The sequence below is a fragment of the Salvia hispanica genome, chromosome 3 (assembly GCF_029641045.1).
Source record: "Salvia hispanica isolate PSC_SH4W2 chromosome 3, Shi_PSC_v1, whole genome shotgun sequence".
Taxonomy (NCBI): Eukaryota; Viridiplantae; Streptophyta; class Magnoliopsida; order Lamiales; family Lamiaceae; genus Salvia; species Salvia hispanica.
Genome location: NC_142694.1, coordinates 27,402,489 through 27,424,909, shown reverse-complemented (window position 1 = coordinate 27,424,909; position 22,421 = coordinate 27,402,489). Strand labels below are relative to the sequence as shown.

General features: G+C 37.7%; 3 protein-coding genes across 4 annotated transcripts; 2 read left to right on the top strand and 1 right to left on the bottom strand.

Moving 5' to 3' along the window:
* The first annotated feature begins 713 nt into the window (after positions 1-713).
* LOC125211430 (uncharacterized) lies at positions 714-9,195 on the top strand. The gene is made up of 13 exons (XM_048111212.2): positions 714-1,222; positions 2,191-3,253; positions 3,905-4,123; positions 4,205-4,422; positions 5,484-5,558; positions 5,797-5,868; positions 5,950-6,048; positions 6,160-6,225; positions 6,301-6,415; positions 7,175-7,243; positions 7,396-7,735; positions 7,909-8,029; positions 8,127-9,195. The coding sequence occupies exons 1-13, from the start codon at positions 1,082-1,084 to the stop codon at positions 8,880-8,882; spliced, it is 3,354 nt and encodes a 1,117-aa protein (XP_047967169.1). The 5' UTR covers positions 714-1,081; the 3' UTR covers positions 8,883-9,195.
* A 1,942-nt stretch (positions 9,196-11,137) lies between these two features.
* Positions 11,138-11,744, bottom strand: MRPL11 (mitochondrial ribosomal protein L11). The gene has a single exon (XM_048116649.2). The coding sequence runs from the start codon at positions 11,709-11,711 to the stop codon at positions 11,244-11,246; it is 468 nt and encodes a 155-aa protein (XP_047972606.1). The 5' UTR covers positions 11,712-11,744; the 3' UTR covers positions 11,138-11,243.
* A 135-nt stretch (positions 11,745-11,879) lies between these two features.
* EMB2763 (ribonuclease II family protein) lies at positions 11,880-22,412 on the top strand. 2 transcript variants are annotated; one of them, XM_048112548.2, is made up of 24 exons: positions 11,880-12,042; positions 12,194-12,331; positions 12,437-12,594; positions 13,192-13,247; positions 13,546-13,668; positions 13,890-14,020; positions 14,127-14,367; positions 14,544-14,700; positions 15,227-15,467; positions 16,171-16,327; positions 16,490-16,558; positions 16,964-17,089; positions 17,203-17,255; positions 18,055-18,161; positions 18,685-18,739; positions 18,821-18,920; positions 19,454-19,565; positions 19,815-19,935; positions 20,338-20,397; positions 20,489-20,594; positions 20,676-20,771; positions 21,477-21,558; positions 21,647-21,712; positions 21,966-22,412. In XM_048112548.2, exons 1-24 carry the CDS (start codon positions 11,989-11,991, stop codon positions 22,162-22,164), a joined length of 2,808 nt encoding a protein of 935 aa, XP_047968505.1. In that variant the 5' UTR covers positions 11,880-11,988; the 3' UTR covers positions 22,165-22,412. The 2 variants fall into 2 exon arrangements, with proteins under 2 accessions (XP_047968505.1, XP_088923331.1); XM_089067205.1 differs by lacking the exons at positions 11,880-12,042; positions 12,194-12,331 and having other exon boundaries at positions 12,576-12,594; positions 13,575-13,668.
* Positions 22,413-22,421: the final 9 nt, after the last annotated feature.

Here is a 22,421-nt window from a genome sequence, read left to right as displayed (position 1 = left end):
TTTAGTCTTTATATAAAAACTTTTCACCCGAATCGCATTCCTATGAATTCGATTGACACTGTTCTCTTGCAATTTATAATTATTTAAAGATATTTATTGCTTTTGTTTGATATCTATTCTTATATATTTTCAATAAATCTTAATGAAATGAAAAAAAGATAATTAAAAAATAACAAAATAAAAAAAAAATCGATTTAAAATGTTTTTATATGTCGCCACAATATGAAAAATAAATAACACTAATCAATTAGTACAACCTAGTTAATCTTGTAAAGATTCAAGCTTATATAATTACTAATACTATACCATCAAATACTAACCATGCTTGATATGATGGAATGGAATAAGGGTGAAATGGAATGGAGGTTTAAATGAAATGAAGATAAGAATGAAATATCAGTTCTTGGATTTCCTTTGTATTTTCATTCATTTACTTATTCATTCTATCACACCAAGCAAATGAATAGAATAGAAGTAGGAATCACATTCTATTCTACTCTTCCATTCCGTCATACCAAGTAGCTCCTAGTAGTTGCCAATGCGAATTTGATCACAGAAAGAAAGGGCGTAAATAAAAATATATTGACATCGTAATTATAGCACATTGTGTGTGTACAGAAGTGATTTATACTACTATTAATGATAATTGATTTCATAAATTTTAAAAGGAACAGTATTAAATTAAATAAAAAAAAGTAAAGTAAAGAACATCTGGAAATCGAAATTATCATTCGGTGAGAGAAACAATCATTTTTCCCCAATCTATCTCCCCCTACCCTCTCTCGATTCTCCCATCACTCCATTTTCTCCGACGCTTTTAGATTCTTCCACGGCGCCGCCGCCATCGCCGCCGAACCGGAGGTTCACCACACGCAATTCAATTCTTCCAGTCGATGCACTCTGCTGTTCAGCTTCGCACCCCACACCAAACCACTATCCATACCTAAAACCTAATCTGTAGATCCCGCTGCCTGCATCACCGTGCATCTGACGTTAGCATGCTTTGCGGTTAAATTCGATCTGTGCATTGATTCATCGATCGGATTCGTAGGCGTCGCGATTCTCTTTGGAATTGAGGGAAATGGCGGGGCAGAATCCGAATATGGATCAGTTTGAGGCGTATTTCCAGAGAGCCGATGTGGATCGGGATGGGCGGATTAGTGGGATTGAGGCCGTTAATTTTCTCCAAGCTTCAAATTTGCCCAGACAAGTCCTTGCTCAGGTTCCACTATTTTTTGGTTTTCTATCTATTTTATCCTTGTCGGTGTTCCATTTTCTGGGTAGGAAATTAGTTTCTTCTGGTCGTTACTCGATGATGAGATGAGTTGCTATAACCACTGTACTATTCTTTACGATCAGTCACCAACTTGCCATCTTAAGATGATTACTAAGTGATATGTTGGTTTTCCACTCTTATCACTGGCTAATTTAGTTCAAGATGCGGGTAGAGTGTCTGGTGGTGCTGAGTTTTCCTTAATTGACGGCTAGTTGCTTAGTAATTAGAAGGTCAAAGCATTTTTGCGGTTAAGTTTTTAGGTAAATATCTCTATAACTTATAGTAATTGGATGAGTTGTAAGAAAATCCAAGTTGCTTAAAAAGCCGAGCAGGTTTTTCGCTTTTAGGCTGATCTTTGCTAAATAGCTCCATAAACTCAGTTGTGAAGTTTAACTTCGCTGTTCCCTTGAGGATTTAGACCATCTTAACTTTGTACGAGACAGCTGAAACAGTTGATCTGCGAGGATCTGAAGGTCAAACTCCATTGTCAGTTTGGTTTCTGTTGTTCAAGCTTAATCATCTGTGGGATCTAGAATGAGAGCATAAGTCTTAGTCTCATCGTTTTAAAGTTGGATGGGAGTAGGTCTGAATGGTTCTCTGCCTTTTCTGTTTGTTGATTAATGTGTTTGTTTTGGGTGCATGTGTTAATTTTCAATGATGTTTTTGACAATAAATAGCTTTAATGAGATTTATGCATGTCACCGAAAATTGTCCATATGTTGATGAGTGTTTTCAAACTTGTTTCTAGTGATCTTGCTGTTCTTATTCGAATGGAAGAGCTATATATTGCTTTAGCAAGAACAGTTGTTACAATCAGACTGTCATGCAAATACCTTAATCTGTTGCAACTACAGCAATGTGCCCTTTGGAAATGTTTTGTATAATGGATACTAAATGATCATTCTTTTGTGCAGATATGGACATTTGCTGATAAAAATCGACTTGGTTTCCTGGGCCGTCAAGAGTTTTATAATGCTCTTAAACTTGTTACAGTTGCTCAAAGCAAGCGAGATTTGACCAAAGAAGTTGTGGAGGCTGCCTTAAATGGTCCAGCTGCATCCAAAATTCCTCCTCCTCAGATAAATCTTGGGCTACTGATTCCTCAGCCAAATGCAAGGGCAAATCCATCTCCTGTACAATTGGCTGGCTCTTCATCCCCTATGCCAGGTATCAGTGTAAGTGGCCAGCAGGCACTTCTAACTCAGCCAAACCAAGTGATGAGGCCTCCTCAGCCTTTGCCTCCTAGTTCTGGATTCCAATCTCATCCAATTGTTGCAACCCATGGTATGCCTGAGACTGGTTTGATAACCACATCTCCTCCTACTAATTCGTTCGATTCTCTTGGTGGGAGTGTAAATGGCTCCCAAGCTGGAATTTCTTCTCAAGGAAACAACAGAAACTTGATTCCTTCTGCAACTCAGGGTGTCTTTGGCCAAACAGTGTCACCTATGACTCAACCAAAAGCACCAGAGATCAGTGGGTCACTACAATCTGCTTCCCCCACCCTTTCAACAGCAGGAAATGGTTTACCGTCAGACTCGGTGTTTGGAGATGTGTTCTCTGCAGCATCTTCTCAACCACCACAGAACTCCTCTGGACCTGCATATCCAACAAGTAGCGGACCTGTCTCATCTATGGGGAATTCAGTGTTGTCTAGAGACCAGCCTTCAGTTAAGCCAAGTGGTGTTTCTCAACCTCCAACTACTCAAGCTCAACAAGTCCAGTCCGCTGGAAAAGCAAGCCAGCATGTTTCGGCACATAAACCTCCTCTGTTTCCACCTGCAGCTGGCCATCATCCACCTGCAGCTGGGCACCATCCTCCTGCAGCTGGACAATCTAAGGGTCCTTGGCCAAGAATAACCCAGTCTGATGTTCAGAAGTATGGCAAGGTGTTTGTACAAGTTGACACTGACAGAGATGGGAAAATTACTGGTGACCAAGCACGCAAATTATTCTTGAGTTGGAAGTTACCTCGAGGTAAGCTCTAAAATATTTAAATCAGAAACCCTGAACCCTTCAAATCTTATCAAATCTTCTTTTTCTAAAATAACTCAAATCATTATTAATGCTGAATCTTTTCACCTAAATCTGATCCTAATCCATTCAAATCACCAAAAACAAAAATAAAACCGTTGCAAAAAAAAAAAATAGAAAAAAAAATGAAACCATTGCAGCTCCTCCTCTTGTCAAGACATTAATTATTCCTCATTATCCTCTCAATTATTTCTTCCTTCTTCTACTCTAGTTCTTTTTTAGTATAGCAAGAATAGAAGGTTTCTAATCTGTTGGTGGACTATCTATGCCTCACTCAGTGAGTAACTGATTTTATCCAATTTGGGAGATTTGACTAGTACTAAAAGAGTAAAAGGTAAAACCGTGCTCAAATGGTTAAAAGGGTATAGTCCGGTGGAAGATCTATTTTCCCTGCCTTGTGCTGGTCCCTTTGGTGTGAAAGAATGAAGTCTCAAACTTAGGTGGTTTGTTATTAATGGTATTTGCTGGATGGATCTTATGATTGCTTGTAATCTTTGTAAAAAGCATGTCGCCATTAAAAGTTTAAAACTATATGCTATCACGGCTGCCTCTTACCAGTTTTCCTGATATGGATTGTTGTATTTGTTTTGTTAGAGGTCTTAAAACAGGTCTGGGACTTGTCTGATGAAGACAATGACAGTATGCTTTCTTTGAGGGAATTCTGTGTTGCTCTCTATTTGATGGAACGGTACAGGGAAGGGCGCCATCTTCCTACAGTGCTTCCTCACTCTTTTATATTAGATGAGACATTGTTTTCTGCCCCTAGTCAACCTACTGCTGTGCACGGTGTTACATCATTCAGACCACCTTCTGGTTGACATTTTATTCTGTTCATTAACAACATGTACATCGACAAATGGTTTACTTGACTAATGTCAATCTATTCTATGTAAGGTTTTCAACAACCCCAAGGGTCTAGCAACGCAAGAGCTATGCCTTCTACTGGTCCCGGAAGGCCACCACGCCCAGTGCCTGTTCCCCACCCTGATGAGCCCATTCAACAAAAGGCTAAAGTACCGGAGCTGGAGAAGCATCTCTTAGACCAGCTTAGCTCAGAGGAGCAAAATGCATTGAACAAAAAGTTTGAGGAGGCAAAGGATGCTGAGAAAAAGGTTACTTATTTTACGCCGCACTTCTTCTTTTTCCAGAAATTCATTCTTGTTTTGGATACTAAATTTGATCTTGTTGTGGTTTTTGTGTTTAAATGATTTGGTTACAATACTGGACAGAGAAGTTATACTAGTATAGTCTCATAGATTGAAATTGTGTATGCATGTGCCATGTATATCTGGACTATCTCTTCTATCCCAACCTATCCCTTTCATGCTTATTTTCTCCCTTGCTCTTATTCTTGTTGAAGTCACACTTCAATAATATGGTGCGGTCAATACACAGAACTTGTAAATCAACTTTTGTGAAGTGACACTTAGAGATCAAAGCAGAATGCTTTAATACTGGTCAAACTAGTATATAATTTGCTTCTTATTTTAATTGACATTTCTTAAGTGATTTTGAATTGACTAGTTACAATACACAAAACTTGTAAATCAACATTTATGAAGTGTGACACTGAGTTCAAAGCAGAATGCTTTAATGCTGGTCAAACTAATATATAATTTGCTCCTTATTTTTATCGACATTTCTTCAGTGATTTTGAATTGTCTAATTACTCATTGCTGTTGGAGCATTTTTTTTGAACTCATGTCATGTAGCATTTTTTTTTTATCATGAAACTGCTTGTTGTTGCAGCTGTTTCTCACACATCATGTGTCTTTTGTTATTGGTCACTATTTTTAGACCAAAGAATTCAACGCATTTAACTATTTATCAAAGTAACTTTAGTAGAGTAGCAAAATATAATTTGAACATTTGTTTTACAACAAAACAATATGTTAAAATAAAAATAAGGATTACAAGGGGATGAGAAATCCCCAAGCCTGAAATTAACCTAAGTACATACACAATTCAATCCTTAATATCTGATGCAAAATAGGCTGTTATCTTTCACTTTGCCAGCATTATCTTTTGTACAATGGAGCATTTTCTTTCTCTTAGGCTTGTAGTTGAACTTGAGGGCAATATGATCAAACCAAAGAGCAGAGAATCTGATATCAGTTTTCTCCCCTTTACTTTGGAACCCTTAATTTTTTGACATGCAATCTCTTCTATACAGGTGGTAGAGCTGGAGAAGGATATTCTGGAGGCTAAACAGAAAGTTCAGTTCTACCATGCTAAGATGCAAGAACTTGTGAGTTCTTTGTTCATTTATGAGAATGAAAAGGCATAAAGACACAAATTTTGTGTTGGATATACACATGTCAATTTTTTATCTCAAAAGTTATCTTGAGCTTTTACATGCCATTTCTTTGTTCAAATTACCAATGTTTTCTCCCATTACAAAAATTCTAATAATAAGAAATTCCCATTTGATGTCTTGTGCACTTATGACATATCTGCTGCATCCCTCATGTACCATTTGATTTCAGGTCCTGTACAAAAGTCGATGTGATAATAGGTTGAATGAGATATCTGAAAAAGTTGTAGGTGACAAGAGAGAGGTATATTCTTGCATATGACTCATTCATGTCCACTTTTTATTGCTATTTGTTGACTCATTTGTCTGAGCTGTTCTTCCTCAGGCTGAGTTATTAGCGAAGAAATACGAAGAGAAGTACATGCAGGTTGGAGATGTAGCTTCCAAATTAACAATCGAAGAGGCCACATTTCGTGATATTCAGGTGACCATTGTGTTTCATTACTCTGTGATTTATAACAATGGTGTTGCCAGTTCTATGATTCTCATTCTTTTCAGATGTCTGATGATACTATTTTGGTCATTTGATATGTAGGAGAAAAAAATGGAACTGTATCGGGCAATTGTTAAATTGGACCAAGGGAATGCTGATGGTGCTCAGGTATGTACCACCTCCAATTGATTTAGTTGGGACCTGTGAGAATTTTCAGAGTAAAATATGTTCACTGTCTACCAGGATCGAGCTAATCAGGTCCAATCAGATCTTGAGGAACTAGTGAAAGCTTTGAATGAACGTTGCAAAACTTATGGATTGCGTGCAAAACCAACTTCACTCCTTGAACTTCCATTTGGTAATCACAATATATGCATGTGCCATCATCTGCATTTCTTGTTATTTGAATAATTGAAAACCACTTTATTAGCCCTAGTTTATGCAAAGTACTATGTTTTAGTACAAGTTACTACTTTGCTGTGTTATTTGTCACTGCAATCTAATTAATGTGTGGTCTCTATATCAAATCCAGGCAATTAGTTATGTGCATATCAGGTACTAAAAGCTGGAATTTAAAACTTGAAAGCATTTAATGTTTGTTATCTATAATCTGCAGCTGTACACCTTCAGTTTTCTCTATCGTTTAAACTGTTTTCTTATGTTACATGATTTTAGTGTTGACCTCTCTTTGTTGTAATGATGATGTTTTGTTTCTTGCTTTTGGTTGGTAAATTTTCTTTTATGCTTGACTTGCATAAGTGAGTCAAGCTAGTAAAGATAATCTACATTTTTTCTGTAAACTACTGTCATCTTCACAGTGCAATTGGATAAATGCCTAGGTTGCATACTTTCCACTAGTTATAGGTTTAAAGAAGTATTGATTTGGTCAGGATTCTCACACAATCATGAATATAAAGCTGCCGCTATAGTTTATACTTGGAACCCTAAATTCTGTTAACTAATCCACAAAAGACTCTGTACCTTGAGAGAAGCAAGGTAGATGGCAGCTCAACCAATTGGCTTCATTAAACTGATTCAAATAAGATATGATGAAGTTTGTCATGCTTGATAAGATATATTTTGTTTATCAATATTTCACTGCTAAGCTCATGTCCAGGTTGGCAACCTGGCATTGAAGGAACAGCAGCTGACTGGGATGAAGATTGGGATAAGTTCGAAGATGAAGGTACTTTTTGTGAAGCTAGATTCTATTGATGTTAAAAGCATTTTTGGATACTTATCAGGGTTCAGAGCTTTTTACTTTTACCTAGAAAGAGCAGAGAATTCGTTTTCGAATAATTTGCTCTTATTTGCCTCTGGTGGTGCTCATTATTGTAGGATTCACCTATGTCAAGGAGCTTACTCTTGAAGTGCAAAATGTGATTGCTCCTCCCAAACTAAAATCTGCCTTTAGAGAAAAGGTTTCTTCATTTCACAACAGCACGACTGGAAAATCACCTTCTAAGGCTGATAACAACTCAGAGTTGCCAAGTTCTGTGGAGAGAGTAACTGAGGATGACAGGCTAGAGACCAACAACTCAGAGCATACAGCAAGAACTCCACCTGACAGTCCAGCAGGAAATAATGCAGTTGCCAGCCCGTCCAAGGAATTCCGAGATTTGCGAATGAATAAGGACTTCAACATGAATGGTTCACCGCATGCATTTGACACCCAAAGGTAATGGCACTACTTGTTTCTCCATATTTTAGATTAAAAAATATTTTCCTGTCACGAATAGTCTGGCAACTTTGACATCTGAGTACCCCATCTACTAAAGGTTTTTCGATCTTTTTATTAAACTTCGTGCTCTTGTACAAGACATCCTGAAGTAACCTGCTACACAATTGCAGTGAATATGGGGCTGAATCTATATTTTCTGGGGACAAACGTTTTGATGATCAAAATTGGGGTACCTTCGATTCACATTATGATGCGGATGCAGCATGGGATTCTGTTTCTGTTGCTTCAAAGGTATGCTGGAAGAATGTTATTGTTTCAGTAGTTTTTCCAGCTTTAATTTGTTCGTTTGCTATGGCGTCTTAAGCCTTCTCTTCACATTGTTACTCAGGAAGCTGGTTCGTTGTTTGGCCCTGACGACTGGGGTCTAAACCCAATCAAAACAGGGGCCAGAGGCACAGATGGATCTCTTCCTAGGCAGGGGCCATTTTTCGATTCAGTTCCAAGCACCCCATCCAACACTGGTTTTCCAAAGCAGGGCTCATTTTTCGATTCAGTCCCCAGCACCCCATCCAACGTACCTTCTCAAAAGCAGGGGCCATTTTTTGATTCAGTTCCAAGTACTCCACTTTACAATTTAAGCTCTCCTCATGCGGACAATCTGTTTGCAAGGAATAGTCTGTTTGCAGACTCCGTGCCAACCACGCCAATGTACAACTTCAGCTCTCCGAAAAAAATTAGTGAAGGTTCAGAAGAGCAGCATTCATTTGATAGCTTCTCAAGATTTGATTCCTTCAACATGCAAGACAGTGGCCCTTTCAGTTCACGAGACTCCTTCTCCAGATTTGATTCCATGCGAAGCACTAGAGATTCTGCTGACTTTGATCAGGGATACTTCGCTCAACCAGAGACCCTCACAAGGTTCGACTCTTTCCGCAGCACTGCAGACTCTGATTATAATTTTGGGGCATTTCCTCCACAAGCGTCAATGACGAGATTTGATTCCATGAGTAGTAGCACACGGGATGCAGATTATGGCCATGGATTCGATGACACAGCTGATCCGTTCGGGTCAGATGAGCCATTTAGGTCGTCTCGTGAAGCTCAAACACCATCGAGGGACTCTGGTAGTTGGAAAGCTTTCTAGTTTCCGCAATTTTATCATTAATTTTTTTTTGTGTGTGCAATCATGTTTGCTATGGAGCTATGTTGTGTGGGAGTTCAAGTTGTAGGTGAGGCGACTTGGTTCTTCCATTTGACAGGAGCATTGAGCCGATCAGTTTTTCCTTTTTCTTTGTGTAATTACTTTATTTTGACTTGCTTTTGATTATTAGTACTAGTATTTTTTATGGTGTTGATAATAGCATATTCATTTTCAACATTTGTCAGGATTGTAAAATTTGTAACACTGTATGAGAAGTCTTTTCTTTAATGGTCAGACATTTTCAAATTTTGATGAACGTGCTTGTGTGGTTCCCTTCTCATATGTCATTGAAAAATTATGACTGTATTTATGTGGAATAGGGAGTGTATTTCTTATTTATTTGGATAATCCGCGTTTGACTTGACGTAGTATTTTATAGGAAATCTAATGAGGTTAAGATAAAAAAAAATTGATGCCAATAATGCTTAAAGGTAGGTTCACGTATCCTTGTTAACCGCCGAAGCTTAGAAGCTATCAGAACAGCATTCACAATATATTAGCTCAACCCATGACTCTATTGCAGTGTGCAAGACAGAGGGACGGCCTTGAAATCCACCCTAAGTGCGGTGCATTGCAATGGTGTATTCGGTGCCATTGTGGCTTGAGAGTTGCAACAGTCACACTGTAATTTACTTACTAAAAAAAATGCAAGGAGTGTGGTCGAATGACATGAGATTTGTCCATTCTTAACCAAATGGTTAGGGGATCGATCCTTGAGTATGGAGCAGTCTTAAATTCTTGGACTAGCTAACCCACCCATGAGGTGACTACAAATCTGCTAATACACCAAAAAAATAAAAAAATATATATCCTCTATTTATACACACTTTTGCAAATATCTTCATTTCATTTTTAAATATATTTCTCACTGATTTCTTTTCTATACCAGCCAATATATCACCCACTTTGAATCTGACGTGCATTCATTGGCATAGCTGGATCGAGTAATGATATGAATCATTCGATCACCGATCATCAGTGAAGTTTGTGCCAATCGGGCTCCAACAAATACACCACCCACTCTGAATCAGACATGCATTCATTTGCAATAGCCGGATCGAATAATGATATGAATCATTCAATCACCGCTCAGCAGTGAAGTTTGTGCCGATCAAGCTCCAACAACTGAATTCCTATCGACAAGATCATATGGGGTATCACTTTTGGCTATAATGTGATTCATCCAAAGTGGTTGATATTCGTGAAGTTGCTTAAATGTTCGACTGATCTAAACAAGGCATCATGCTCAAAGGCAAAAAGTAGTACGAAAGGACGTGAGAGGGCATTTAGTGTGTTGCAATCTCACTGAAGAAACTACTGATAGTTACTTTGTTAGAACTTTGAAGGATTTATCTCAATACAAAGTTGAAGATAGAACTACACGAATTTGGCGGAAATGCAATGAGTTCAAACTGCAAGTCTAACTCCACAAAATTTGAATGGGCATAAGTTGAGCTCTAAGCTTTAGGAGGCAGCGAAACAAGGGATCTCCATAGCAAGAGTTTGAGAAGATATAGAGGACGTCTCCCTCTTCAATAAACAACCTAGAGATCCAACATTTTTTCTAACTCTATGATTTTGCATAAATAATTAAAATAATTCTAATTCCTCCACCTCAAGTCCGAATTGAAAGACTGCTATGGAAAGATTTATCAAATTACAGAAACTAGAACAGCTAGGGCTTGCTCGGCTCGGTCACCTGACCCGAAAAAAAGGCCAATGAACACAAACATGTCTGAAAATGAATTCCTATACCAACCAAATAAAACAATAGCCACTCCTTCAAACAGACCCACTTTGCTCAACCAAGGTCTAGACTCTACGAGGAGGTTCGACTCTTTCCACAGCGCTTAACTTGGGGTCAGTGAAGCTCAAGCACCATCTGAGGTTTCATTATATTTTTGTTTGCCAAGTTGTGTGGGAGTTATAATCAACTTGGCTCAGTCCCTTATTCAATTTAGTCAATCTCAGTGCAACAAATAGATAAATATCTCAAATTCAAACATTTCTATGCTAACAAACACAACAAATAACTCAATCTTCTACTCAGTATTTGACATATTCAAGCACAGACTTTTCACCTGGGATAATGATACATAACTAAACCCTCACAGTATAAGATTGAACTACACTTTCAATCTCTCTCCTTATTATGGTGATAAGCATTTTATCATATTAAACATGGATCATAGGCAAAATTCACAAACAACAAGCACGAAGCATTCATTTTTATAATCATAACATCAAGAGTTGATAATTTGTTCAACAAAAATTAACCCTAACAAGCCAATCAAAATGATGAAATCAATCAAGCTCTTTCTGCACCTTAATACCCATGGAATTGGCAGTTCCAATAATCGACTTCGAGATGGACTCCAGCGACATGTACTGGCAGTAAGGATCGCTCTGCTTGATCTTCGCGATCTCGTACACGTGCTTCACCGTGATCGTCGACGCGCTCACGTGGCCCGGCCGCCCGCTCCCGTTCTCGATCCCCGCCGCCTTCTTCAGGTACCAAGTCACCGACGGAGACTTCACCGTGAACTCGAACGTGTTGTCGGTGAAGGCCGTTATCGTCACCGCCATTGGGGTTTCCGCCTTGTATTTCTGCGTTCTAGCGTTGAAATCCTTGCAAAATGCCATCAGATTCAGCCGGTACTGACCGAGTGCAGGCCCCACCGGTGGCGCCGGCTTCGCGGCTCCCGCCGGCACCGTCAGCCGGATCGTCGCCGCCACTGGCCGCCGTGTTAGGATTTCTTTGAGCGTCGCCATTTTTGGATGTTGAAGTGAGCGACGGCTCTGTTTTACCCTTTTGCTTGGCCCATCAAAGGGTTTTAGGCCCAATAAATGCTTGGCCCATCAAAGGTTTTTAGGCCCAATCCAAAAAAACTTTTCTACTCCGTATTTTCTTATTTTTAGCTTTCAACAAATAAAAAAAAAACAAAGAGAGAAAAAAGACGCTCCGCCTCTCCCACCACAGCAACAGCTTCTCGACGCCGCCGTTTACCTCACAATCCCGAGAGCTTTGCACCGAGAAAGAAGCTTGAAGATGTTGCAGAGCAAGTCGTTCGTGAAGAAAACGAAGCAAGGAAAAGTTATGAAGGTCATTGATTTCCCCTAGCTATATAGTTTCTCTGTTATAAATTGAACACGTCGCTCTATTTCATCTAATTTAGTGATTTTAGTTTGTAGAAATGTAATTTGTGATTTGTTATATTGGAACTAGGGTTTAATTTGGCATTTGTTTTATTCAGGTAGTGAGAGAACACTATTTGAGAGATGATATTTACTGCGGCGCGCCTTTCTGCAAGGTTTGCGATGTTACTGGCGCGCGCCTTGACTCGAATGCCTCAACGATTATCGTAGTAGACACCAATGTCGTTCTCCATCAGGTGGAATTTATTTATTTTGGACAATTGTGAGGAGTTTCAGGACTGTTACGAGTAAGAATTGGATTGTGCTTATGCGTTGTTTTCTGGTCTTTCTTATCATGTTAGATTGATTTGTTGGAAAATCCGGCAGTGGATAATGTTGTGGTGCTATCAATCGTCCTCGAGGAAGTGAAGAACAAAAACCTTGCTGTATATAATAGGCTTAGGGCCCTTTGCAGCAATACGCTAAGGAGGTTCTTTGTCTTTTCAAATGAGTATCACAAGTAAGTTCCTATACTTATTCACAGTCATGCATTAATAGTTGGTTGCTCTGTTTGTCATGTTTAACATATTGCCATCGGTGTGGTACTTGCTTTGCTTTAGATTACATGTTAAAATGTTGAAACTTGAAATCTCATTTGGAGCTTGAACGAGCTTTTGTAACCACTAGTTCTAGTCGATAAGTGTGATAATTGGAGCTATGTAGTTGTAGTAATTAACTAGATTGCGTCGTAAACTTCATCTGAGGGTCAGAAAATTTGGAAAATTTGAAAATTTAACAAAAAATTGATGCAATTGGACCATATGCTGTTGGTTTCAAGGTAGATGACAATCATGATATATGTCCATAACTTCCAGAACAAACCATAAGTGACATCCTATATAGATTGCCTCAGTTAATATGAGAGTAGAGCATACTTTTGCTAATTATGGGGTTTGTTGATTCATTTTTCTTACCCGATAATATAGCTTGCACTATTAATATTTAATAGTCGGTGAATTGTTGCTCTCTGAACGTGTTGCCTTGTGCTTTCGAACTGTCTTTCTGCAGTCAGAAAAGATGAAAAAGTGTTACTTATTTGTTCGTTCTCTTGCTTTAGGGATACATATGTAAAAATTGAGACTGGTGAAAGTCCAAATGACAGGAATGACAGAGGTATGTTCTTGCTTACAATTCATGGCTCCACCCTAAATTAAGTATGCCAAGATAACTAATGCAACAAAATTTGAGCAGTCATACTGATAAGAGGAAGAAGGAAATCTAATTTTTTTTACTGAAACTGCCAATTAGGTTTTTCTCTGCGAACTGATTCTGATAATATTAGCAAACTAGTACTTCACTAGGAAAGTTAAATATAATTCCCATATAAATGTAATAGCCAGACACACTGGACTCTGCAACAATATTTTTCTGCTTGAAATGTTATATTTTTTGGCATTAATGCTGATTTCAGCAATTCGGGTGGCGGCCCAATGGTATCAGAATCACCTCGGCGCTGCAGTACGAGTATTGCTGGTTACTAATGATAGAGATAACAAAAGGAAGGCTATTGAGGGTGGCATTCCTGCAGAGACAGGTATTGTTTATTGTTTCTACACCATTTATATTGGCTTTCTCTGCACATAATATTCAACTTGAGGAGCTAAGTTGGTTTATAAATACCATTGGTGCTGGGCTTTTACTCTGCTTGTATATTAATTTTTCCCTGAATTATATTTGTATGAAATGATATTGTTTTTGGGCATACTTACTTAGATATATCTGATAATATCTGGTGAAATTGTTTTACCATTGCAGTTGAATCATATGTCAAATCTCTTGATCAACCAGCACTGCTTGACCTGATTGTTCAGGCTCCAGCTGAAGATGTTACGATGGAGGATGCTGAAGATTTACGGCCCTCGAAGAGAAAAACAATATATGCTGAGGTATTCAGGCCAAATATTATCCTGCCTGGATGTACCTAACATGATTGATTTCTGTTCTTTCGCGGATGGATTTTGATAATTTGTTTTGTAATGTGTCCTCATGCAGCATAAGCCCATGTCTGAAATTACTTCTGGCATGCATCGTGGAATTTACCACCAAGGGAAACTTCGGGTTAATCGTTATAATCCATTTGAAGCATATGTTGGGAGTGAAAGTATTGGAGATGAAATTATTATTTATGGACGTACAAACATGAACAGAGCTTTTGATGGTGATATTGTGGCTGTGGAACTTTTGGCTCAAGATTGCTGGAAAGAAGAGAAATCTCTTGCAATAGCAAATGATGGTTTGTGATTTTAATGCATCTATTTTATGCTGTCCATCTCTTTGCCTGAGGATTTTTTTGATATGTTGAAATCATAGTGTTGTTTTCATCCTAACAGTTGACATTCACAGCTACACTTGTTTTCTACAGTTCTTGCTGTGATGTTCCATCTAACCCTTTCTTATATTGTGTATCAGAGGATGAGGAGGAGGATGATTTTCATTTAGCGCCGAGCAGTGCTGATGATGCTCCTAGAGGCTCACATCCATCACAGGTTTCAACCGGAAACAAGAGTGACATGCCTACTCGCCCATCTGGTCGTGTTATTGGCATTATAAAACGGAACTGGCACTCGTAAGCTCTAGTAACTGAACTAACACATGTATTTTTCTTCACGAAGCAACTTGTCCTCCTGCGTTCTTAGGCATTTGTCAAGTGCTTCACATCTATAAACCATTTATAAGTTTATCTGCATTTCCTGATATGGAAATTTTATTGTTGGTTGCTGAGTTAAAGCATGATTTACACATCTTGATATGACCGGAACTATGTGTTGGGATATTATACCATGAAAGCTCTATATTGCCCCTAATTTACAATAGAAGAACATAATTCTCTGTAAGAAGTCTTGTAGAGGTAATCAATACGTGCCTGTAGGCATTGAAGGAAAACCGACTGTCTTCTACTCTTGTACTTGTGAAAAAAATCATTTAAGCAGCTCATTGAAACCTGAACCAAACAAGTAGTTGAAGTTTCGTACAGATAGTACTATATCAAACGGATGGCTAGAACGAGTGTAGGCGATACATGACTCTTTTTATTTTAAAGGTAACTGTATTGTTCTCTTTATAGTTTATCGTAAGCTTTATCTTATGTGCAGTTATTGTGGATCTTTGGAGCCAATGCCTATGCCTGCTGGTGACGGTGGTATTGCACATGCTCTGTTTGTCTCAAAGGATCGGAGACTTCCTAAGATTCGCATACAAACCCGACAGCTTGGAAATTTATTGGACAAACGAATCATTGTTGCTGTGGATTCATGGGACCGCTTATCTCGATATCCTTCTGGACATTATGTCAGAACCATAGGCAATATAGGTGATAGAGACACCGAAAGTGAGGTATGTTGTAGTGGAATTTTGCTTTTCAAAACATATGGCGTCTTTTCAGTATCATGAACAAAGTGAGCAACAGCTATGCCTTTTACCTAACTAGGTTTAACATCCAAAATCAGCACGCCTTCATACTTCCGTTAATGAATATCATGCTCAAAGCTTGGCTGAAGGAAGTTATAATTTTTATCATTTTAATAGACATGCATGAATAAACAAGAAAAACTAAAATTGAAGATATACTGCGGTTACTCTCATACTTGTTAATGGTAATGGAATAATCTAGTCTTATGTTTTGTTTATACCTGCACATTAACAGTTAGTTTAATTGTGTTGTAATCAATTAAATATAATAGGGGATGGCTAAAAAGGTCTAAATAAGGTTCTAACCATCAAATAATTTCTCATATATCCATGATTTGCAATAATAAGAATAACTGGTATGGATAAAAATAAAGGGAAAGATCAGGTAGACTCATGGAAGATTAAATTAAAATGTTACCGTAAATATATTAGGTAACCAATAGAAGGCCTGCTTAGTCAACACAGTGTCTGGTGGGACCATAATAAATGAAGCACCCGTGATCAAACATAATATCAACCAAAAAAAGTTAATCAGAAGATGTATAACCTTTCCTTCTAACCTGACCGTCATGGAAAAATAATGTCATTCAGAGATCTGTGTCTGAAACAGCATAAATGTGTTTTGCAGGTGGTACTGATAGAAAATGATATTGATGCAAGACCATTTTCCACTCAAGTTTTGGCATGTTTGCCACCCTTACCGTGGTCTGTGTCTGCTGAAGATATAGCAAATCCCATCAGGCAGGATATGCGTCATATTCGTGTCTTCAGTGTGGATCCTCCAGGTATTTGATCTATCTGTGATTCTTCATTCTTCAGAACTGAACCACATGCTCTCTTCTTTATTAGTGTTTTATGATTTCCTTAAATCTCCTACAATGTGCATGTGGAGATGGCGCTTTTGGGGCTTCATATCTCGGGTAAAAAAATTGGTTTTGTTGGTGCAGGTTGCAGGGATATTGATGATGCTTTACATTGTACACTTCTTCCGAGTGGACATTTTGAAGTTGGAGTCCGTAAGTTGTAGTTTTTCACAAATTCGATGAGTATTTAGTTTCCTTGGTTCTACTGCCAGTGAAGTATTTTAGTTCCCGCACCTTCTACCATGTACAGGCTCAACTGCTAGTTTTCCATGCTTATATTAGCATGCCTCCTTAATATATTTGAATATGGATGATCCACAGTGCGTTACAGCATAATATTTGCTTAATAGTTGGTTGTGTCATACTGTCATTTCTTTTAGTTTGTAGACTTCGCCTTCATCATATAATTATTTGTAGTTAAAACCAATGTGTGATGTTTGTTCTCTCTATATGCTTTAGATGTTGTATCTAATTTTTGAAATGCTATTAGAATGCTTTGTCCCCTTCATAGATAGATGGTTGTTTGCTTCGTTGTTGATCTTTAGTTCTGTCAACTAGATATCGCCGATGTTACAAATTTTCTTCATTCTGGAACCCCGTTGGATGACGAGGCTTCACAAAGGGGCACTTCTGTCTACCTTGTTGAGAGGCGTATTGACATGCTTCCAAAACCTCTAACAGAAGGTGGTCTTGCTTATATTTTTAGTTATTCATATTTGTTTCCAGAACTTGCAATGTTGCTGTATTTTTTACCTAAATGATTAAGTCTATTTACGTGATGTTTTCTATTTTTGCAGATATATGTTCTTTGCGCGCAGATGTAGAGAGACTAACCTTTTCTGTTATATGGGTACATGCTTATCTCATTATAATTAGATTGAAAAAGGTTTATCTTCCATTATTTCCTTGTTGCTATGTGTATCATGAATTGAGATCTAGATCTGCTTTATGAATGGCCCTTCTAGAACAATAGTTTGACTAATTGAAGAAGGGTACATAATTTGCAGTGCTACGGTTGTACCAAAAAATGATGTGCTTGCAGTCATTAGTCTCAGTTATATGGATGCTTTGTGAGCTTATTGTAGTTGCACAATTGAGACAGTGCACTGCTTCACACTGAAGATATTTCTTGCGAATTCTAAACCCTATTTTGAGGGGATACAACTAACTCGTAGATACCCTATTCATTTGTCATTTTTCTTGCTGGGCTGGAGATTGGGAGCTCTTTCAACTATCGACCAAAATGAATTGGCATTTTGAAAGATATGGATGCAAAGTATATTCCTCTCATATTCCTTCTGTGTGTCCCATATCGGCATTCAGCAATTTGATTCATTAATTTTCCTTGCAAGTTCCTTTGACTTCCAGATTAGACTAAGTCAAACAATTGAAACCTTTGCATTGCGGTTTGCTTTATTTCATTTGGAAACTTGAGTATGCTTAACAGTCTGATTAGGTACACTGCATTATATGTGGCTAATCACCTGTAGGCAATCTATCTCTTTTTCTTCTTTCTCTATTCTCCGGTTCCCCGTTTCTCTATGCTCTCGTTCCCCCTATTCCCGTTTACATACCTGTCTGTTTCCATTGTTGTGTGTGGTAAACCAACAGGTCACTGAAGATTTCACCACCTACATTTTATGATATAGGAAATGACTCCTGAAGCAGAAATTATTTCTACAAGATACACAAAGGCCATTGTCAAATCTTGTGCTGCATTATCTTATGTTGAAGCTCAGGCGAGGATGGATGATAGGTAGCTATCCCAAGGATCATCTTTCAAATTCATCCCTCAGTTTCTTCCTTTTCTGCATGTGGCTGTTCTCTTCTGTTTTATCTAATACTACCTCTTGTGTTTTTAAAAACATCTTTCTTTTTTTCAATCTGTTTGTGTCTGGCTTGTTTAATTGCTTAGAGAACAAATATCTGCTTCCAAATTAGTACTCCTGTTTTATATAGTAATTGATCCCTTGTGTCCATTCATTAAAGGTCACACATCTGGTAGTTTCATTTAAAATAAGTAATGTTATGTGATTGCTGAACCAAATAACTGTAACATTATCCATTGTTTCTCTTAATACATTACCTTGATTGAAATTTACTTTGCTTTGTGTGTATTTATTTGGAACTACCTCTTTTCTAACAGCATTTGGCAATTTTCTGTCATTATTTTGTATGCAAGTGAGACATGCACTAGTTATCTGATTGATAATTTCCTTGCACATAAAATCTTAATCTTCTATGAATGTTATTTCCCACCTAATCATTTAAATTTACAGTCGCATTGCTGATCCATTAACTACAGATTTGCGGAATCTGAACAAATTAGCTAAGGTAACTTTTGAAGACTTTTTCTAGTAAACATCCTTCCTTTCCCTTCTTATGGCCATTATATAAAATGTTTTAATGTGGTAGATAATGAGGCAAAAACGTATTGAAAGAGGAGCCTTGACTCTTGCTTCTGCTGAAGTGAAGTTTCAAATTGATACTGAAACTCATGATCCGCTTGACATAGGTATGTTTTTCCTTTTCATGCCCTTTTAAAGAATTTGTTAATAACAGAAGTAGCAAAAGGGTTTTAGCTATTCCAGGCTAGATATTATGAAATCATACTGAAAAAAGTCTTTATCTTCTCATTAAAGGGATCGATACTACAAGTATTGTTTTTGTTTTTGGGAGGGGGCAGGGCGAATGTTTTTTGGGGGGGGGGGGGGGGAGAAAAATACACTAATCTGCTGCCTCTCATTATACAGACTAAGAACATTAACATGTGACTGAACTTAATTAATCATGCTTTATGATCTGGAACAACTGAATTTGATGTTTCAAAAGTGTAAGGTTCATTATCTGCTGCTTTTTAAATATTAGTAGTATGTTTGGAACACCAATATGTTTTTAAGATTGATCACGTTCTGCAAAAGTAAATTGAAGTCGTAGTCAATAGGTCTAGCCTTTCTGCTTGTTTTGGTTTGCATTTATTGGACATCACTGTGTGTTCTATTTAAAGCCCTTTTCTCTTATGTGGCTATTTGATGTGTTTATGTGCAGGCATGTATCAAATAAGAGAAGCAAACCAGATGATTGAGGAGTTTATGCTTGCAGCTAATATATCTGTAGCTAAAAAAATTCTTCAACATTTTCCCCCCACTTCTTTGTTAAGGTACTGTTAAGTCTCTTTCACCAGAAATATCATTTTCTCATTTGGTGGGATTGTCAGTTTAGAATCTGTTTTGAATCTCGTGATTCACAAGTAACTGCTCCTTGCTTAAATTAATTTATTGAGTGTTCCTATGCATCCATGCTGCTATGTCATAGAGAAAGATGGTGGCTGGTGTATAATTTTTATGATTCTACGATTATATTCATTGTTGGTGGTGGCAATTGTAGTGATGCTAAATTTCTTTTGCAGACGGCATCCAACCCCAACTAATGAAATGCTTGAACCTTTACTTCAAACTGCTGCTTCTGTTGGTCTCTCTTTGGATGTGACGTCTTCTAAAGCACTGGCAGATTCACTTGATCGTGCTGTGGTGAGCTAGTCACTCTTGAACTTCATTGCATTAGAAGTCCAAGGACACTTATGTGTAGTGCATACTACTTATCCGTACTACAAAGAGGAATACTTCAGTATTCTAGTGATCATGTGTAAAACAATTGTTTACATTCAGTGTTCCCCTTTTCATCCTAGAAATAACATTTTCTTATAAATACGAGTGCATTATATGGGTAGTACTAAACTGTTAAAGTTAAGCTAGATATTATAATACCGCTCTACTCTGCTACAAAGAAATTAGATTTTTTAGGAGATAAGTAAAGCATGTGGTATGTACGATATATATAACCTAGGCTGTGTTTTTTGCATGCATATTTATTGCATTCGATATCTGTTTTTTTCATTTAGATCTGAACTCCCTCTTTCCCACACATATCAGGGTGATGACCCATTTTTCAATAAGTTGATCCGCATTCTGGCAACAAGATGCATGTCACAGGTACCTAACTCAATATAAGTAAATACTAGTATATGTTTCTTCACGATAAGGTACAATAAGAAATGTGGGTTTATCCATGTTGAATTTTCAGGCAGTGTACTTCTGTAGTGGAGATTTAAGCCCTCCAGAGTTTTATCATTATGGTCTTGCTGCTCCCGTATACACACATTTCACTTCTCCCATAAGAAGATATGCTGGTATGAGTAGGAATCTGTTATTTTTCATCAGTTTGTGATTTGAAATTAGTTCTGTGATTTTAAAACTCAATATGCTTACAGATGTGATTGTACACCGATTGCTTGCGGCATCCTTGGGGATATGCAGACTCCCAGATATATTCCAAGACAGACCACGGCTTACTGGCATTGCTGATAGTAAGTAACCACCTTGACAGATTTTATTTACGTCAACGTTCTGGTTGATACATATGATACTTTTGCTCTTGTTTATTTCATAATCTTGGAATACTATAAATTTCAAGTGGTGCATCCTAGTGCTACATATATATTTGTCTTGTTCATTCTGTAATCTCCATGTGTACTTATTTTAATAATCATCAAACGATGGAGACACTTAAATTGGGCTAACCTAATCTTTGTTATGAGATTGTCACCTTCGGTCATGCAAGATGCTGTAGACAATAGATGGTAGTTAATTTCGATGTTCAAGTGACTTCTTCACTAATCTCATTCCATCATTTTCACAAGGAATTGGCTCATTAAGTAGTTAGCATAACTCATTTTGCCAGAGTATAGCGTAACAGTTTCACTGTAAATCCAAACATGTAGAGCCAATTTTGTTGCTCAATGTCTTACGGTATAATCTAGGTATCATTCCGATTGCAACAAATCGAAAGGTTGCATTGAGTTTGCTACACATCAAAACTGATGTTATAAACCATACTTGGCGCTAGGTGGTGATTCAATATGCAATTAACCCAAAAGAAAAAGGATGCTTGTTTGTACGTTTCTTACAAGAATTATGGTTTAATTCTTTGTATCGATCTTTTGTAGATTGTTGTTTTTTGTTGCGTTGAAATTCTCGTCACTGGTAGTAAAGCGTGGTGTTTTGTGCTACAGATTTGAATTATCGCCACAGGAATGCCCAGATGGCTAGTCGGGGTTCAGTTGAGCTCCATACACTCATTTATTTCAGGAAATGGTAGCGACTGAACTATTTACTCACACCCTTTCTTACTCTCCTCTCTCTTTCTCTATCATTTAAATGGCTAATGGTATCTCTTATTCAGGCCGACTGATACGGAGGCAAGAATATTAAAAATAAGAGCAAATGGCTTCATTGTGTTTGTGCCAAAGTAAGTTTGACTATAACTGATAGCATATTTATGTCTTTCCCATCTGACCCTTGCCACTTTCCATATCGAACTTGTTTGCTAGTTTAGTACTCGTTCATTTACTTTTCCATCCTACAATTTGAGGCTGTTAAAAATGGTTTTGTACACTATTAATGTTACCATTTACTAGCAATGCCTTGGAGAAAGTCCTGTATCGCCATTTATTTCTTCTTATTGATGATGATAACACTAAACTCTTGTGCATATTGTTCAGATATGGGATTGAAGGACCTGTATACTTGACATCGAGAGGGCAGAAAGGAAGTGGTGAATGGATCATTGACGAGCAGCAGCAAAAGATTAAAAAGACTAATGGGGAGGTGTCTTACGGCGTTCTGCAACCAGTGAGGATTCACATGGAGGTCGTAGAACCACAGCCCAACAGGCCTAAGCTTGAACTCACGCTTATCTGATAACGGTGAGACTGTTTCCTTATAGTTTCTTCACTACCCTCTTGATTGTCTGGGTTACTTCCATAAGCTTTTATAGGAAACTAAGTTTTTAATTTTATTTTTCTGGTTTTGTTATCTTTTTTTCATTCCATGCGTTAAGTTTATTAGTGATTCTTCGTGGCTGTAGAGTAGATGATGCTGTTATGCATTACTGTTGTACACATTGTTCCCTAAAATAGCTATACAAGTACTAATATATTTTTTTGCAACGGGGCACT

Bases quoted from the DNA above. Each gene is read 5' to 3' on its own strand.
- LOC125211430 (XM_048111212.2), top strand. From the start codon at position 1,082: ATGGCGGGGCAGAATCCGAATATGGATCAGTTTGAGGCGTATTTCCAG. The intron at 6,226-6,300 runs GTATGTACCACC...ACTGTCTACCAG, and splicing joins GGAATGCTGATGGTGCTCAG to GATCGAGCTAATCAGGTCCA. The intron at 8,030-8,126 runs GTATGCTGGAAG...ATTGTTACTCAG, and splicing joins CTGTTTCTGTTGCTTCAAAG to GAAGCTGGTTCGTTGTTTGG.
- MRPL11 (XM_048116649.2), bottom strand. From the start codon at position 11,711: ATGGCGACGCTCAAAGAAATCCTAACACGGCGGCCAGTGGCGGCGACG.
- EMB2763 (XM_048112548.2), top strand. From the start codon at position 11,989: ATGTTGCAGAGCAAGTCGTTCGTGAAGAAAACGAAGCAAGGAAAAGTT. The intron at 16,559-16,963 runs GTAAGTTGTAGT...TCTGTCAACTAG, and splicing joins ACATTTTGAAGTTGGAGTCC to ATATCGCCGATGTTACAAAT. The intron at 20,398-20,488 runs GTACCTAACTCA...TTGAATTTTCAG, and splicing joins CAACAAGATGCATGTCACAG to GCAGTGTACTTCTGTAGTGG.